The sequence below is a fragment of the Spinacia oleracea genome, chromosome 2, assembly GCF_020520425.1.
Source record: "Spinacia oleracea cultivar Varoflay chromosome 2, BTI_SOV_V1, whole genome shotgun sequence".
Classification (NCBI taxonomy): domain Eukaryota; kingdom Viridiplantae; phylum Streptophyta; class Magnoliopsida; order Caryophyllales; family Amaranthaceae; genus Spinacia; species Spinacia oleracea.
In genome coordinates this window covers 32,638,863-32,656,677 of record NC_079488.1, presented here as the reverse complement: position 1 = coordinate 32,656,677, position 17,815 = coordinate 32,638,863, and the positions used below count along the sequence as shown (strand labels likewise).

The 17,815-nt window shown below is 35.9% G+C and overlaps 3 protein-coding genes across 4 annotated transcripts; all 3 read right to left on the bottom strand.

Annotated features, from left to right (window-relative positions):
- Positions 1 to 4,638: 4,638 nt before the first annotated feature.
- LOC130467329 (DNA repair protein XRCC3 homolog) lies at positions 4,639 to 5,457 on the bottom strand. Its single transcript, XM_056835813.1, has one exon. It carries the CDS (start codon positions 5,455 to 5,457, stop codon positions 4,639 to 4,641), a length of 819 nt encoding a protein of 272 aa, XP_056691791.1.
- A 601-nt stretch (positions 5,458 to 6,058) lies between these two features.
- On the bottom strand, positions 6,059 to 9,591 carry LOC130467813 (protein FAR1-RELATED SEQUENCE 5-like). Its single transcript, XM_056836682.1, has 3 exons — positions 8,323 to 9,591; positions 6,583 to 8,017; positions 6,059 to 6,500 (listed from the first exon to the last, which is right to left on the bottom strand). Exons 1-3 carry the CDS (start codon positions 9,120 to 9,122, stop codon positions 6,279 to 6,281), a joined length of 2,457 nt encoding a protein of 818 aa, XP_056692660.1. The 5' UTR covers positions 9,123 to 9,591; the 3' UTR covers positions 6,059 to 6,278.
- Positions 9,592 to 10,038: 447 nt separating this feature from the next.
- Positions 10,039 to 16,283, bottom strand: LOC110780109 (probable LRR receptor-like serine/threonine-protein kinase At4g30520). 2 transcript variants are annotated; one of them, XM_021984535.2, is made up of 11 exons: positions 15,958 to 16,283; positions 15,733 to 15,868; positions 15,549 to 15,620; positions 15,237 to 15,380; positions 15,074 to 15,145; positions 14,642 to 14,701; positions 14,437 to 14,546; positions 14,211 to 14,345; positions 13,594 to 13,941; positions 12,917 to 13,296; positions 10,039 to 10,859 (listed from the first exon to the last, which is right to left on the bottom strand). In XM_021984535.2, the coding sequence occupies exons 1-11, from the start codon at positions 16,046 to 16,048 to the stop codon at positions 10,470 to 10,472; spliced, it is 1,938 nt and encodes a 645-aa protein (XP_021840227.1). In that variant the 5' UTR covers positions 16,049 to 16,283; the 3' UTR covers positions 10,039 to 10,469. The 2 variants fall into 2 exon arrangements, with proteins under 2 accessions (XP_021840227.1, XP_021840228.1); XM_021984536.2 differs by having other exon boundaries at positions 13,594 to 13,938.
- Positions 16,284 to 17,815: the final 1,532 nt, after the last annotated feature.

Sequence of the window (17,815 nt, the reverse complement as noted above, 5' to 3'; positions counted from 1 at the left end):
ATAACGCAAAACCCATGTGTCACATAATTTGTTAAAGCTGTTAACTAATTGGTGTGCACGTGGACGCCTAACGAATACCGTAGGGTCCTAATTTTCGTGCTTTATGTTTGTGTTAACAAATTTGCGACTTATTTCATTCAATCACAAACCATATTAGATTTCTAGGTTGACCATGCTACTTTGTTGGTGACTAGTGTTCGTTTTTCCTTGGCCCGTATTGCAATTTAATTTGATCTGTATGTGCAAAGCTGTATCCATAACTAAATAGTGGTAAAAACACACCTTTATTAGATAACTTCCCATAACTCCCTTTATAATAAATGGTCTTAATTAATAAATGTTGTATAATAATTTTTTATTTCGGTTGCCTTGAAGAACAAGGTCAACGTTTTTTAATTTTAATTTGGGTCGCCTTGAAGAACAAGGCTAACTATTTTTTAACTTTTTTTTTATTTCCGGTGTTAAATAATAAACAATAGGGGTACTATAAAAACTGATTTTTTTTTTGTCTCTTTTTTTCCCTTTTCTCTCTCTTCTACATGAACTGAATTTCTCTGCTTCAAACCCCAAACTACTATCAATCTACTCAATCAGGTAACATTTTCGAATTGTTTTTACAACCAATTAATTATAGTTATTTAATTTGGTTTTTAATTGTTTCGGATCTGTATAAAATCTTCACATTTCATTATACCCAAAATTATAATTTAAGATGTTTTAATTCCAAAAATAATGTTCATTGTTAGTTAATGTGTAGGGAAGAAGATCCTGGAACATCAAATTTTGAGTCTGTACTTGAAACTTGCGTTGATATTCTGTCTAGTTTGTCCGACATGGAGGAGTCCCCGGTTACCGCCGGTACGAATGTGTCCGAGTTGGTGGGGTCAGACCCAACAACCGAAGCTGGTACAACAACTGGACCAGACCCAACAGCCCAGCCAGACCCAACAACCCAAGCTGTTACAAACCAAGACGATGCATCTCAACTTGACCCTAAAATTCCAGAAGTCGGCATCACCCAAGGTAGCCGGAAAACTAGAGAAGAAGGCACCACCCAGCATCGCCGGAAAACCCGTTCCGATTCGGTGAAACAGACGAATAAGACAAACGTAGAGCAAACAGGCGAACGGTCGGAAAAGTCAAATGAGGTATTGCACATTTCCTGATAATCTTTATACATTATTGTGCAATGAAGGTAGTTTTTTTACTGTGAATTAGAAAAATTGTTAACAAATAATGTATGAATCTATATTAGGATATATCTCCATTACTTAGTGGAATTGAGGACAATCAGGGTACAAGTGGGTCTACTATTTTTGAAATCCCACCCCCCCAAGCTCAAATGGTATGCTTTAACTTTAATATGTTGTTAGTTATAACCCCCCAAGCTCAAATGGCATGCTTTAAATTTATATAGCTGGTAATTAATTCAAATTTCTACAATATAGGACGAAATTTGGGACACTCTAAACCGAACGACCGATATCCCCCAGGTTGCACAACTTGTACATGTTAATTGAATTTTTTGTCTTACCAATTCATTTGTACTAAAATCAATTTAAATAATTTAAGCCCCAACGAGGGAGTCGTCGTAATGGACTACCTAGAAGCCGCAAGCGAGGGAGGCCACCAATGACCGATGAACAAAGGGCTGCTAAACCCAAACCAATCGGGAGATGGATTGAAGGTGGGCCTGGTAGGCCTCCTAGGGGGAAGGGGGAGAGCAAAGCTAAGCCACAGGTAAGTTCACATATATCAATTAGAGTGCTTTGATTTTGTGTATGTATTAGATGTAGAGAAAATTGACATTAGTCCGGCGTAATTATTTGTTTCACAGCACACCGCATTGAGAGCGTATCCGGGTCTGGTGTTTGATTTGGTCAGTAACTGTTGTGATATTAGGAAAAATTGGATTGAAGCTGCTGGTTTTGGGTCCGTGTTAGACTTGAAAATTACGAAGGTAGATAGGTATTTCATGACTTGGTTAGAAAGTAAGTGGGATTGGAAAGCACAAACGTTGCATATTAGAGATGATTACCACATTGTCATAGACGAGGAGATGATAGGTTGGATTACTGGGCTACCTATGGGCCATTTAGAATTTGATAAAATGAGATTCGATGACCCTGAGCTAATTCAGTTAGAGGACATGTACGACCAAAACTTTGGGATTGATTACACTGAGCTATTCAACAGGGCAGTACTGGAAGTCGATAATCAACACGTCTTTTTAAGGCATTTTATACTACTGACTTTCGGTAGTCTCTTCTGCATGAATAGATACAACTTTGTTACGCCAAAGTTGTTGCACATTCTTAAGGACGAATGTATAAAAAACCCTCATGATTGGAATTGGTGTGGCTTCGTATACGATTGGATGGTTGGTCGTGGGAAGGAGACTGGAAGAGCTTCTCCCTTTGTTTTGTTGGTAAGGGTTTTATTATTAGTCCGCTTTGAATGTTGAATTTTTTAAATAATACATAATATAGCCAACTCACATGTCAATTATCATATTGCATATCTAGATAGAATAAATTACCCGAAAACAATCAAAGGATGGAAGATGGATTCACCCAGACTCGGTGCTTGGCAGACCAAAGAGGTAAATGCCTTAATATCAAGAGACACCGGACCAGATGGATCTTACGGTCACGCACCGGTAACACACTTCTTCTACAAACTTATACCTTTATAAATTACTCCAAAATGAAGGAGTTACTTAACATTGATGTGTGCGTGTTTAAGGTTGTTCGTGATGTCGTGTACGGGAAACCTTACCCAATTGGAAATTTGTCCGAGCTACCACCATGGCTAAAAAGAAGAGTTGAAGTGAAGGGAGGTCCAGCAGCCCGACCACCAACAGAGGTTCTGAAAACAAATTTACGTCCAAAACGACGGAGGCAGCCTTCCCGGATGGAGGTCAGTGCACAAACATTTGTTATGCGTCACGTAATATATAACATGTGTCCTATATTTGGAAGTATACTGACGCTAATAAAATTGTAGGGTGGGAAGTCGACAGATGGTGGTGTGGACAAGGGAGATGACGGAGAGCCCGATGAAAACAATGGAGATGACAGAGAATCCGATGAGGAGAAGAGGAACGATGGAGAGTCCGATGAAGATAGTGATGAACACACACAGTCCGATGATGATCTAAGACACAGAGGGCATAAGAAAGTTTTGACAAGGATTGACCCAACACAACAAAAGGTGTCAGAACAATTACTCGCTGCGAACAAATTTAGGGACCAGGTTCTGTATCGAGACGGTGTAATTGAGCTCACTAGAGGAATGCTTTACGACGCTTTCAAAAGGAAAGGAAGAATAACAATGGAGGTACATGAATTTTTAATTTTTTTTTCTAGTACTAAACTTATTATCATACTAATTGAGTTGTATATCAATACTTTAGATTATGTCTGCATGGTGTTCTTTTCTCAACGGCGAAATAATTCAAATGCATGGCCTTAACAATTACGTGCTACATCCAGACTACTTGGTAAGTCTAGTAATTGTTGTTCCATAATACAAACTGGTGTCTGGAGCTTCAGTTGTAGCTAACAATTTGTTATGTGCAGAGTCACTTGATGGAGTCAGAAGACATGTCGGCAGACTACGTGGAAACACTATCAATGATGGGAAATAGGATCAAATATGACATGAACAAGGGCATTGATTTGGATGTAGTGAGAAAGGTAAATCTTACGATAGTATTCAGGATCCGATGAGTATAATTGTTAATCTTTTGTAAACTAATTTTAGAGGGGTTCACCTGCGCAGACATATGCTCCTATCGCGTTTAAAGGTCGGTGGATGGTGATTAGGATAACTAGGGAAATTCCTAAACTGAGCCCTGCTCGTATCCATGCTTTTGATCCAAGAAAAAAACCGATGACAGACATGTGTTTTTTGCACACCGTTGTGAACAAAATTGTAAGTGATTTCCAAACTAAATAATCTTACACATTAACACGTAGATAATATTATACTGAATCAAGCGTTATTGCAGGGCCCGATTTTTAGCGACCTGGAACCAATTCATGGATCAAATGTCTTGACCTTTGATAAAGCGTTTAAGAGTAGTGTCTTATATGAAAAGGATCCAATAACTGAAAAATGTTCAGAAGATCGAGGGTTATTGTGTATGATTTTTTTGTTGTTGTCGTGTGAAGATGCTTGGGAATGGATGGAGGTATGTTAATTTGTCTTCAATTTTTTTAAGGTTATTATGTAAACAACTTGTTATTCAAAAACATCCTCTGAGGATAATAACAATATCATAATCTGCGTGTAGTGTTATCAAAAGAATGAGATGGACGCCCGGAAATACATCCTCGGACGACTAATCGGCAGCTCCGTCAACGACATAGGCGTGGATGAGGTCCTGAACACAATCACCCAAAACGTTGGTTCATTATGAATAAGACCACTTTTTGTATACTTGTTTGAGTGTATTTTGGAATTATGTTTACTTATTTTGGATGGTTTATTTGTGGTATTTTTATTAACGACCGATCATTTTCAACGTATGTATTTATTTATAACAACGTCAGCACTCCTACAATGAATACATTTCGAACATTTTTTGACTAACGCAGCAGGAATATTCATGGATACACTTTAAAATTACATAATTTACTCATCTCGGACTCCCTTCTCTGTTATTTTAAACCTACAAGCATCTAACTCGAGCGTAGGAGATAACAAAACACTACACAATCTATCAGACGTTTGAGTGACGGGATTAAGTGCTTTGGATAAAAACAACCTTGTTGCAATATTTCGAGTCCATCCTTTCCCCAAAGCGGGCCGAACCTTCCGACCAGATGACATCATAAAGTTTGTAGACGAATCACGGTCGCTTGGAAACACATCAACAACATTATTAACAACGATAACAGCAACATTGTATGTAGAGGCGATGGAATGTAAGCCGTATCCAATGGCACGTAATAATTGTGTTCGTGAGTCTAACCCCTCAACCGTGTTCTCAAAATGGCTAGCACAAATACTAGCGATTGAGTCTATAACAACTAAACGGATATGCCTGCATGTGTTATGTGAATACTTAATCAGTTTTACAACCCAATCAAGAACATCAGGTAATTCATGCGGGGATTCCACTTGCTTGGTTGTTATATGATCACAAGGGTTATCAATTTGATTTATGGGAGATTGTAAAATGTGGGGCATTATACCTGTTAAACGACGAATAGGAAATGGACCAATTGAGTGGATATAAATGGAAGCTCCAAACATTCCACCCAAAGACGGAGGTAATTGACATGCAATACTGGTTTGCAGGCAAAGTTGAGTTTTACCGGTTGCATTCTCCCCACACAACTCAGTCACTTCTCCAACACTTACACCGCCTTGCATAATTCTGTCAATGGCGTTGCACCTAGTTGCAATTTTCTGTACAATTGTTTTTTCATTTGAAACTGCTTTTGACATTTCTCTGCTTTAATTTGATTTACTTGAGTAATATTATGTTTATAAAAACCTATATATACAAATAAGGTGTAAACAGAATAAAATGTAGAGTCCACGAGATAATTAATTACTTGTAGAAATCATGTCCCCAATTCAACATAGGTGCACAACACCATGACCATGAATTTCAAAATTATCTATAATTATTTAGTATGAACCAATGTGTTACATACTTTAGTTCAACTAACGTGTGAACGAAATAAATGAATTAATATTCTAACTGCATTAATTTTGTTACATTTAATTATATAAAACATATATATATTATTGTTTGTATTCAAAGGGGAATTTCATTAATTAACGTTGTATAAACAGGTGAGGATATTAAGCAGACCACAATATATGTACATTAAACCACCAGTAAGAGCAATGGCTTCGACCTCACGTCACAATGGTTACTGCATTATTATAGAGCAACGCTACCCCTTTGGTCTGAGGTTCGACACTTGATACGCGCAATATGAACATATTATTCAACAGCTCCCATTCCCCCCGTTTTTTTTTGGTTTTTGAAATGGACCAACATTAATTTTGGACAGAAAATTAGATAAACAACACTGGATTTTTCAACACAATATACCACTTCTGGAAATATTTTGTTAATACAAGTCTTACACGCTAATGACAAAAAGTTTGATTTCCTTAAATTACATCCATGCATGCAACATTTTGGATTAACTTGAATATGTAAAAGTAGACTGCCCGAGTTTAATGCAAAGCAAACATCAATGAATATATTCCCACATCCCACAAAATCTAAAGCAAATACAACATAAGAACAACTACATTGTAAGTCGACCGCCGAGTCGTGTACGCCATTCATATGTATTGTAATCGAAAGTCTGAGATATATCTTCACATAAATTTATTTGCGAACTTTCGGGAATGTCGTCAAACACAGGTCCATTGTAGTAAGGATGTACGCGTTCATCGTTGACGTTGTTTGCATGTTCTTGCCTAGCCCGGTAGCTAGGAATATGCCCATACATGGAGCCGATAAGTTCCTACAATGAGAGTAAACCTTATTAAATTTTAATAGTTCAAATAATAACCTAATAAAATAATTATAAAACAACTTAAAAGTACCTCATTGGCTGCAATCTCGGCGTGCGTACATGCTTGTTTCTTCTTAGATTTGTCGTAAATTGAACAAGGTCCTTTCTTTGCCCTACCAACATGCCTCTTATCAACAGGGGTTTTAATCACATCATCTTGAACGGGTTGAACTGTCCTTTTTAAAGCACGCTCATTACACTCTCTTGGCCTTAACCTACGACGACCAAACACATTACGTGCTTCAGGATCCCACCACACAATAGACGTATCTCCTTGGTCACCCGTTTTACGTATCCCCACCGCATCCTCCATTTTTAGCCTAACAATATTAGTAGCTTCCGTATACAGCTTGTATGCAACGTCATTATGCATGGCCAATTCTTTCAAATAATTGTGCCTTAAAGATAGCTCTTTAGCTTTTGCTAGCCGTCTTGATTCCTCCGGATCATAGTATGAAACCCTCAAGCTCTCATAAGACCTAACTTGCTTCCTCCATCTATCTAGTATATATTTCTCAGGTATAAATTGAAAATCCTCCACATCCATGGCTTTGAGTATATGCCTACATAGAATACCTCTAAATTCAAACAACTGACATGAACAACTTACCTCTCCTATAACCTTATCTACTTTAACGGTGTAGCTTTTGAACCGTTTCCTCCAATGAGGGGAGGTCAGTTTCTCATCAGCTCTATACAACATAAGTGATCCTATTGCATCAATTTTGGTAACATTTGTGTGGGTTAAACCTTTACGCTCACGCACGATATCAGCAAACATTTCGTTGGTGTAAACCTTATGGAAAACGTACTCAGCTAACACACTCTTGTCAACATCAATTTGAGGAGGCTTATCTACACAATCAAAATTATCCTCCTTTTCTTCCTCTGCCTTTATATTCATACAAAACTCATAGTTTTTAATGAACTGCAGCAATCCACATTCTAGGTCTACTTGAGTTTTGAAGTAACGATTCATACCTTCACTTCGCTGTGTTGATGACATTCCGGCCCAAAATCTACCTCTATTGTAGGCTGGAGCCCATTGTTGACGGTTATCGTAAGCATCCAGCATCCAGCCCTTACGTTGATTATATGTGTCCATCACAAGACACCAAGCCTCATCAAACTCCTCAGGATCGAGCATATCATGAACGGCCGTTCTAATAAGTGTATCAATGCTTTTCCATTCAGCAAGTTTGCCAAGGTTCCGAGAGGCATTCTGTAGCATGTGCCACAAACAAAGACGGTGTGGAACACCTGGGAAAACTAGGCTAATTGCCTTACCTATTGCCTTGTCTTGGTCGGGTAAAATGCCCTTCGGAGGCTTTCCCATGCACTTCAACCATTCCTCAAAAACCCAAACAAAAGTTTCAGTATCTTCATGTGATATTAAAGCGGCGGCGAATACAATTGATTTCCCGTGGTGGTTGACGCCAACAAAAGGGGCAAACGGCATACGATACCTGCTTGATTGAAATTATTTAATAATATTACATATAATCATCATGAACTGTGTACTACCACGTAACCAATTATCTACGACATGCTAATACAAATGAACAAATTTTTAATTAACGTTAGTGATGATCAGCATGCAAACCAACATGCATAAATATATTAAAATAAAATACACTAAACACATACATATATAACCCTAATAAGTAACAACAACTAAACCAACACAATAACCATTATGACATCCTAATATATTTCAAAAAAATAATAATAATTGACTTAATTAATAAAAGTACGATATACATTTACGTACCTATTGCTAGAGAAGGTGGTGTCGAAACTAATCACATCCCCGAAGTATTTGCAAGTTCCTCTGCTACGCGCATCAGACCAGAATGCGTTCTTTAAAATACCGTCTTCATCTCGTTGCATAGAACTATAAAAATCGCTATTCAATTCTCGTTGTGATTTGAAATACTTTTCAAGACTGGCAGCATCTCCTTCCTCAAACATTGTTTTACGACGTTCAACAGCTATGGCATTTCTAACATCCCTTTTGTTGAACGTAATATTATCAAAACCACCTTTTTCAATCAGTTGAGTGCCAAAGTTTCTACTAACGCTCACACCCCCCCTTTCATTTATCATTATCCTATCGAAGGTAGCTCCATCAATGCTACGGTAATTAACCATCATTCGACTACATTCGGGGCTTAGAGGGTGATTATGCACCAAATGACAATTAACAACTATAAACTCTCCATTTTTACATGAACCATAAACAAAGACTTTGCAACCTGTAACATTAGACCCCTCGCTTTTTTTAACACCTCCCTTCTTGCATTTTAATCTTATTCGTTGCATCATATGCGCCTTAGCCTCAAGTTCTCCTATACCTTTCTTACTTACACCCTTATCCTTATACTCTTTCTTTATCTCATCACTACTCACAAACATCTCAAAACCTTCGTTGTAAGCATAGCGGTGACAAAATTCACTAAATTCAAAACCGGAGTCAAAACGCATTCCTTCTTTAGGGGGGTTCGGCGTAGTAAAATTGACAACAGTACCATCGTCGGCCTCTGGTTCACCATTTAGGTCTATACTAACCATTTCACTGTAAAATACATAAATAATTAACACTAGTTCAAGATTATTTAATATTCATACATATTAAATTAAATCATCGGCCATTTAATTTATAAAAAAGTATTGCAAATTTAATGATTATTAAACCTACATACACATTAAATAAAGTACACTTGTATTACATACAAAATTTAATAAAATAATTAATTGTTGCACATATTAACAGTCACATTGTTTTCTCCGCCATTCCAAATCAAACGCATTAAACCAGATTTATAGGATATACAGACAATCTGATAAACTATAAATAAACATAATCGATAATAAAGTATTTCATAAACTACAAGAAAAAACACAAAAAGACATACCAAAGAATCGATTTTAATTGTTCTATTTTAAAGAAATATATCACAGTGAAAACTGATAAGGTATTAGAAATCAAATGGAGTTTCAACAAAATTTACCTCTTTCCAGAAATGTCAGGTTGAATTCTTATTATTTTTTTTTTTTTTAAGGAATAGGTTACAAAATTTGGGCGGGATTTTTTTTGGGAGAGAATTCGGCGGTAACTTGCGCGCTGCTGAGTGCAAGAATGGCGGAAAGCCTTAAAAATTTTCCCCCTTAAAACAGAAGTTTTCCCCCTAAAACCTAATATTTCAAGCTGACATGTCCTTACCTGATTGCAGGGTAAGTCCAGTCAGGTTACCCCCAGGGTAACTATATTTTTTCTTACACATAAATCACAAATGATAGTCAAATTGAAATTTGTAAATAGTGTCAAAAATCAAAGTGTTATTTCAAACGGAGAAGGTATATCTCAACAAAATTAATGTGAACACACACAAGTACGGAGTAGTGATATGGGCAAGTAAGATATCTGACTGAAACAAGAGAAGATAATCTGCAATCTGGTGCATAAGAATCAATGAAAACGACAGTGTTTGCTCAAATAGTACTCAATGTATTGTACTGCTAACAGATTACATGACAACCAACCCAACCTACCAACATCAACATGAGTCGCCCACTGACCTTATTGCTCACGCAGTCCGCAGACTGCAGACGGCTAAATCTCAGTACTACTACAGTTTTCAGTCTTTTGACCACAATGTTACATCACTCTTTCTCTCTCTAAATAAGCATCTTATACATTATACTTTCCCTATTTATATAATTATATTTACATTCACAAGTTACCTCAAACAGGAAATTAATATATTTAATACAGATAATTAAAATAAATAACAAAAATAAATAACAAAAATAAACAACCCTATAAAACTTTTTACACCTCTTTTTTCCAAATTAATAATAAGGACAAAAATATGCTTCTCTTTTCTTTTCTTTGTAGGTTTGCTGATTTTGTTTAAACTATCTTGGACCAGAGAGTTCCATGGCAAAGGAATCCAATGAATGCTCGTCGTCATCATCGTCGAAACTAGCCCCAAACATGGTTGTGGGTGGAGGGTGATTAGGATCCATTGCCATGCTACCGGCCCGTGACAAACTTTTGTTGTTAGGGTGAGAGAATCCTCCCATGTTGAGATTCTCTTGCCCGTGGGCTGCGGCCCATTTTTCCGCTAGCCCATCTCCCTCGAGCATACGGACTACCTCCGACATTTTGGGCCGGTGGGCCGGTAAGTATTGGGTGCAAAGTAAGGCAACTTGAAGCATCTCCCCAACTTCAATTCTGTCATAGTTGGTCCCTAGCTCCCTATCAACTAGCAGCTCCACTTTTTTCTCTTGCAGAATTTTCTTCACCTATATAAAGGCAAAAAAAGGCATAGCATATTAGCATGTGAGTATAAAGTCATGAGTATTTAGCAACAATTGGAAAAATAAAGTTAACATAGAGATAAAAAAGGTGCAAAGATGAAACAGAACGTAAAAATAAAAAATAAAAAATAAAAAATAAAAACCAAAAAACATAGAGAAAAAAGGCCATGGGTTGGTTTAACTTTTAAGGCCTAACTTTTGGAAAAACACAAATTCTTATTTATAAGTGGTGTACAATAAATATTGTACACAGGAGTAAAAGTTGACTCAAAATGCTTAAAAGTTACATTTATATATGTAAAGGTTGTCTATTTTGTAGTGATAAATTTTTTCATTGGAAAAAAAATTATTTCTTCAAAATCACTGATAATGTATAAATTAATCATTTAACCCTTTAAAATGTTTATCTATCAACTTTTTATTTTTATAATATAAAAGTTACAAAAAAGTAGGTTAAAGTTACAAAAAACTGCATAAAAGTCATCTTGGTGTACAATAAATTTATTGTACACTTTGTGTGTGCAAGACCTTTTGTTGGAAAAAAAATATTATAGAGAAAAAACTTAGTAAAAGCAGTATGATAACGGACAACAATGGTTACGTTAACTTTCAATGGAGGGACTAGTATAAACTATAAAGTCATGAGTATTTAGCAACAATTGGAAAAGAAAGTTACCATGAGAAAAAAGGCGCCAAGATTTTAAGAGAGAAATTATATTAAAAAATCCAATGGGTGGGGTTTGAGGCCTCAAAAATAATATTTCCTCCGATTTTTTTACTTGCAACGTTGGTCACTTTCACGCATGTCAATGCACATCTTTGATCAATAATATTTTTAATTATCTTTAAGCAAAAATTATAAAAGTTTGACATTTTGAAAATACGCATTGAGATGAATCTAACAAGATCACACACGACTATGTTTTATCTTATATATAAATCACCAACAATAGTTAAAGTGTAAAAAGTCTGAACGTTGCAAGTATTAAAAATCGAAGGAAGTATTAGAGAGAAAAACTTACTGAACGCAGTATGAGAACAGACAACAATACTTACATTAAACTTTCAACGGAGTGACTAGTATAAAGTATTCTTTTAACAAAAGATGTGATACACATGTTTCTAGCAACTTTAACAGAAAGAAAATCCAGCTCTTCGTGCAAGGAAGATACCCATATAATTTACTACAATTAATTATTACTGCTGCTTAGTAGTACTAATAATCTAATCTTAAGGAACACAATCATTTGATACTACCCTATGGTGCTTCTTTTGAGTGAATAGATTATGTTCCAAGTAGCAACATGAGGGATCCACATTATGTTATCCTATTATAGATTGTGGATTAAGAAGGGCCCCCGACTCCGACTCTGGCTCCTCAAAATCTTCGGAAATGCTTTGATACGTAAGCATTTGCGGACCCAGGAATTTTAAATCGGGATATCGGGATGTCGACATGTTAATAAAAGAAATATTTAATCCGTATTAATCTAATTTTTGTAATAAATATAAGGTATAAACGTTTTTATTTTACAAAATTGGGTGGGCGGCCCTTGTCAGCCACAGTATGTAAGCATAGCACAACACTCCCCATTCCCCAATATAGGAAAGGATTGTGTAATCAACATGATTTGCCGATTATAAAGTGGTCAAATTTATGATAGTGGTGTAATCATTCAGTTTTACTAATACACAATCTAATGACTGTACTGTCTATAATTATCAATCAAATTGCTCTCCCACTCAAAATTATTGCATTGATTAATTAATATAATAAAGTACATGGAATGTACATAACCACATGACTTATGCTGCTATGCATAAGTAGAACCCATTGCTACTCAGATAATTGTAATTATGACTCTGTTCTTTTCACCTTAAAAATGATTTCGGAAGTATATGTTCAAGTATAACTGTATAAGGCAAACCAAGTTCATCATACAACTGTATAAGGGATACCAAGTTCAGGTAATGATTTCAGAAAAAAGAGAAGCATGCAATTTAAGGAAATCAAGCATACAGATGAGCAAAAGAGTACTTACCCAGTCAAGCATGGCACCTTTCTGATTAAGAGTCTTGCCAAACTCGAGTGCTCTCATACCAGTAATAAGCTCTAGCAAAAGGATGCCAAACCCAAAAACGTCCGTCTTTTCAGATGATTGCCCGGTGGAGAGGTACTCGGGAGCTATGTGTCCAACAGTTCCACGAACAGCAGTAGTAACATGAGAGTCTGCATGATCAAGAAGCTTTGCAAGGCCAAAATCGCCAACTATAGCCTCGTAGCAATCATCTAGTAAAACATTTGCTGCCTTTACATCTCGGTGAATGATCTTGGGGTCACATTGTTCGTGTAGATAGAGAAGCCCTCTAGCTGCTCCAATGGCTATCCTTTTCCTCGTGTTCCAGTCTAATGGCGGCTTTCCTGCAAGAAAGAACGAAAAATATATACCCTCAACAAACCTATCATAGAAAATACATGAATTTCTTACTCCTAATTTGACAACCTATATGCTAATACAAGGCTATGTACTGTTAACCTTATTTCCACTTAATTTAGGAAAAACAAGTTCAAATAAGTTTTAAAAAAATTCAGACAAGTTCAGACAAGATAAGTTCAGGAAAAATAAGTGAAAATCATGTGAAAAGACCGCACCCTAAGTCGTGATACAAGGAAAGATACTTGAAACAAAAATGAAATAAATTTAAGAGTGCTAGCGACCTTTTAGTCTTGAAGCCACACTTCCATTGGACATATAGGGATACACAAGAAGGCGTTCATGAGTAGTAGCGCAAAAGCCAATCAAACGAAGCAAATTCCGGTGAACAGCAAGGCTGATGAGCTCCAATTCAGTCTGAAACTGTGATTCACCAGATGTTCCACTGATATCCTTCAAGCGTTTCACGGCCACCATAGAACCATCAGACAGCTTACCCTTGTAGACATTTCCAAACCCTCCACTGCCAAGAATATTCTTTGAGCTAAAGCTATCTGTTGCATGGTGAAGTTCTTTGAAGGAGAATGTCCTTAAATTACCCAATCTTATTGAACCCATTTCTTGAGTATCTGCTACATAATTCAAACCAACCCTTTTAAGAACGTATTAGGAATTATAGTGCATATAGTAATGTAAAGTTACCTAATGTTAATAGGTTCATGTTTTAAGAGCTTATGTGGTGTTAGAGTTGTGTAACCGTGTATTATAAATACGTCAATAATAATATATGAAAGGTCAATAATAATATATGAAAGGCTAAGTCGTTTTTTCCTAATCTTATATGAGTTTAACAGAACGCAGACAAAAACATACAACCGCGCGCTTTAAATGGGGTTCTTACCATTGATCTTCATCATGAAACGGAGACGCCTCTTTTGTCTTCTCCAGTAGAAGATTCCAACCAATAAAATGAAGAACAACACAATGCTAAATGTCACTCCAAGTGCTATTGCTACTTTCTTAGACTTCCTATTTCCTACATTATAATTCAGGTGCATAAAATTAGTACCCAATTTACCAAAACATCACAACTTTGAACAAAAGAAACTCAATGACATTCACATTACCAGGGGATGAACCAACCGATAAAGACAGAGGAACAGGGACTACTGAACTCGAACAACCATCAGCAGTAGTAGTAGCTTTGTTTCCACAAATCAAAGGGTTTCCCACAATACTATCATTCATAAACAATCAAAGGATAAGCACAACCATTTAACAAGCAACAAAGAGAAAATCAAAATAGAAACAAACATATATGTATATACATACTTGAATGTCCTAGTAGGAAACTTGGGTACAGGTCCACTTAGATTGTTGAAGGACAAATCCCTAAACAAATTCAAACCAACAATCACAAAGATACAAAAATATCAGTCACTTGCTAATTTCATTAAGGATTGAAAATGAAGGTTCAACCCTTAAAAGGACAAATTGAAAGCAAACAAACAAAACAAATTTAAAACTATAATACTTAGAAGCTCGGTTACCCGGACTCTTCGTTTTACCTCAAATACCCGTGTCATATACTCAATATTCGTACATGAGTATGGACACTTAATTTTGGACCAAAATCACGTAACTTTTCACAAAATAGCCGTGCCGGATACTTGAATGCGTACCCGTGTCCGATATGGGTATCCGAGTCCAGGTAGCATAGCTATATTATCAGTCAAAATACACTAAGAAATTCAAAATACTCACAAGAAAGTAAGCTGAGACAAATTGGCTAGAAAGCCGGGAAAGGCACCACTCAAGCTATTGTTATTCACCCTCCTAAACAATTTACAAACAACATGAGAATTTAGAAACAAACACCACTTAAAAAAAAAACAAAGTCGCTCGAATTTTCGCTATTAAAACTTACAAGTATTGGAGGCTATTCGACTGACCCAAAGTGCTAGGGACATCTCCAGAGAATCCATTGTTGGAGAGATCCAAGGTCTGAAGCTTTGGCAATAAGCCGATTTCCGGTGGAATTTTGCCGGAGATATTGTTGTTCTGAAGTAATCTACAAAATACAAAAACACCATAATTAGAAGGAATTTCAAAATTCTAAATTAAGCCCAGAATTAAATGTGATAAAATGGAGTTTGGGTTTTGTTTTTTTCGAAATTAATACCGTCCACGTTGGCTCGGGCGAAATCGAATAAATTTACAAGTAGTGTTGTTTACTTACACTTGTTTGAGGTTAGTGAGGTTTCCAATTGCGCCGGATAATGTGCCAGATAGAGATTGGCTTGGAGCTCCCCTGTTTTATTCACACAAAAAACAGAGGATTTTAAAATTTTACACACATTTTTAGCAAAATAAAATAAGCTTAAAAAAGAATTTAAAAAATGGGGTTGAAGAAATTAATTTACAGGCCAATAACAGTACTGTCAGAGGAGGAGCAAGTGATCATGGCCCAACTACAAGGATCAGCAGAAAATTCATCCCAATTATTCAAAACTCCATGTGGGTCGTTCAATTGATTTTTGATGCCAATCAATGCTTGCACTGTCAACAAAAATTCCCAAAAAAAAAGGGTTAGAAATTAAGCAAAAACCCAGAAAACCCCAGAGTTTAATTTTCTGAAATAAAATTACCTTCGAGATTTCGGGGTTCGTAGGAGAGAGAAATATGCAGAGAAGAAAGGAAGAAGATGAAGAAGAGAGAGAAAATAAGGTGAAAAGCCATTATTGTCTCTAAGCTCTTAGCAGAAGAATATGAGAATGATTATGTTCGTTGCAATTCTTACATAGCGTGAGAGAAAGTTTTAACAAAGCAAAAAGAAAAAGCAAAATCGAAATAAATTGGAAAAATAAATAAAATGCTCTGTTTTTTTCTTTCTTTTCTTTCTCACTCTTCTTTTGCTTTCTCTTTCTTGGTTTGTGGGGAGTGTTCTCTTTTGCGTGGGTCTTTTCTCTCTTTTCTCAGTCTCCCTACTTTTATTTTTTAAGTAGCATCCTGCATCCCACAATATAAAAGAAAATTAAAGATGCTATAGTTAATTACTTCCTCCTTCTTTTAATACTTGCAACGTTTGGACTTTTGCCATTATTCATATAATCTACTTTGACTATCAACTTCTTATAATTTTTGCATAAAGAAAATTTAAGATATAAACGATCAAAGTTGTGCATTGGCATGCGTGAAACTAACAACCGTTGCGAGTATTAAAAGACGGAGGAAGTATTATTTTGTGTAATTTATACGGAGTATTCCAGTTGTAGAAAAAATTCATACTCATACGGATACTTGTATACTACTCCGTACTATGTACTTCGAAGTATAATACTCTGTAATATACAGAGTACTCCCTCCGTCCCGGAATACTTGACCTGTTTTCCTTATCGGGCCGTCCCTTAATACTTGACCTGTTTCTAAAAATGGAAATATTCCAACAATATTATATTATTTCTCACTCCACCCATATTAACCCACCTACCCCCTACTCCATACAAAAAATAATTAAAAATTCAACCCCTACTCTCCCCAACCCCACCCCTTTACACATTTCCCACTAACTACATTAAAATAATACTCCACTATCAACTACTACCTATTAAATTAAATAAGTCAATTCAAGTTCCTTAAACTCTGTGCCGGTCAAACCGGGTCGAGTATTCCGGGACGGAGGGAGTATTCTATACTTCGTATATCGGTATATGATTCGAGTTATATTTGAGTGAGGAGTCTTCTTAAGTCTAGTCAAGTTGGGTCAATTCAACACGTGTCACTCTCATTCCTCTAGTCAATTAACTTATCATTGAACATACTTCTCTTGTTCCATCACATTAATTGAAACATCTAGAGTTTTACGTATCCCAACACAAGTATTATTTTCGGTTATCAAGTAAAATTTACTGTATAAAAGTGAAGGTTTCGCAAGATCTTACGTTAATTTTTTTTCAATTTCAGAGTTAAGCTAAAGGTTGGGGTCCAACCTTTTGGTTTTTTCACCCTTTAGAACCTCAACCTTTTTTTTTCACCTTTTGGGAACTCATGTTCATTTTCCGGCCACTTAACCATAGTTTAACTCTCCGTTAACCATACTATCACTCAAATAATAAATTAAGACAAAGGTTATGGTCCAACTTTTTGATTTTTTCACCGTTTAGGACCCGAATATTTTTTTTCACCTTTTGGGACCTCATATCCATTTTTTGTATACCAACGTTATTTATTACGGAGTATAACAAAATCAGAAAATGCAAAAAAAAAAAAAATAGCGCTCAAATTAATAATTATAATAATAGTTATTAATATTTTTATTTTTATTAATTATTATGTAATAATTGTTATTAATATATTTAACAATAATAATAATAATAATTCATCTTTCCCAAACCCCATCATACAATTAAAACTACATAGTACTCTTCTCCAAACATATAGATAATATTTACTCATTCATAAGACCTTTAATAGTTGAAACTTAATTTACGTAATCCAATAACAACT

Excerpts from the sequence above, each read along its gene's own strand:
- LOC130467329 (XM_056835813.1), bottom strand. The coding sequence starts at position 5,457 with ATGTCAAAAGCAGTTTCAAATGAAAAAACAATTGTACAGAAAATTGCA.
- LOC130467813 (XM_056836682.1), bottom strand. The coding sequence starts at position 9,122 with ATGGTTAGTATAGACCTAAATGGTGAACCAGAGGCCGACGATGGTACT. Across the intron at positions 8,018-8,322 it reads ACCACCTTCTCTAGCAATAG|GTATCGTATGCCGTTTGCCC; the intron begins GTACGTAAATGT and ends TCAATCAAGCAG. Across the intron at positions 6,501-6,582 it reads CCGAGATTGCAGCCAATGAG|GAACTTATCGGCTCCATGTA; the intron begins GTACTTTTAAGT and ends CTCTCATTGTAG.
- LOC110780109 (XM_021984535.2), bottom strand. The coding sequence starts at position 16,048 with ATGGCTTTTCACCTTATTTTCTCTCTCTTCTTCATCTTCTTCCTTTCT. Across the intron at positions 14,547-14,641 it reads TTTCCTACTAGGACATTCAA|TATTGTGGGAAACCCTTTGA; the intron begins GTATGTATATAC and ends TATGAATGATAG. Across the intron at positions 14,346-14,436 it reads ATCGGTTGGTTCATCCCCTG|GAAATAGGAAGTCTAAGAAA; the intron begins GTAATGTGAATG and ends ATTATAATGTAG.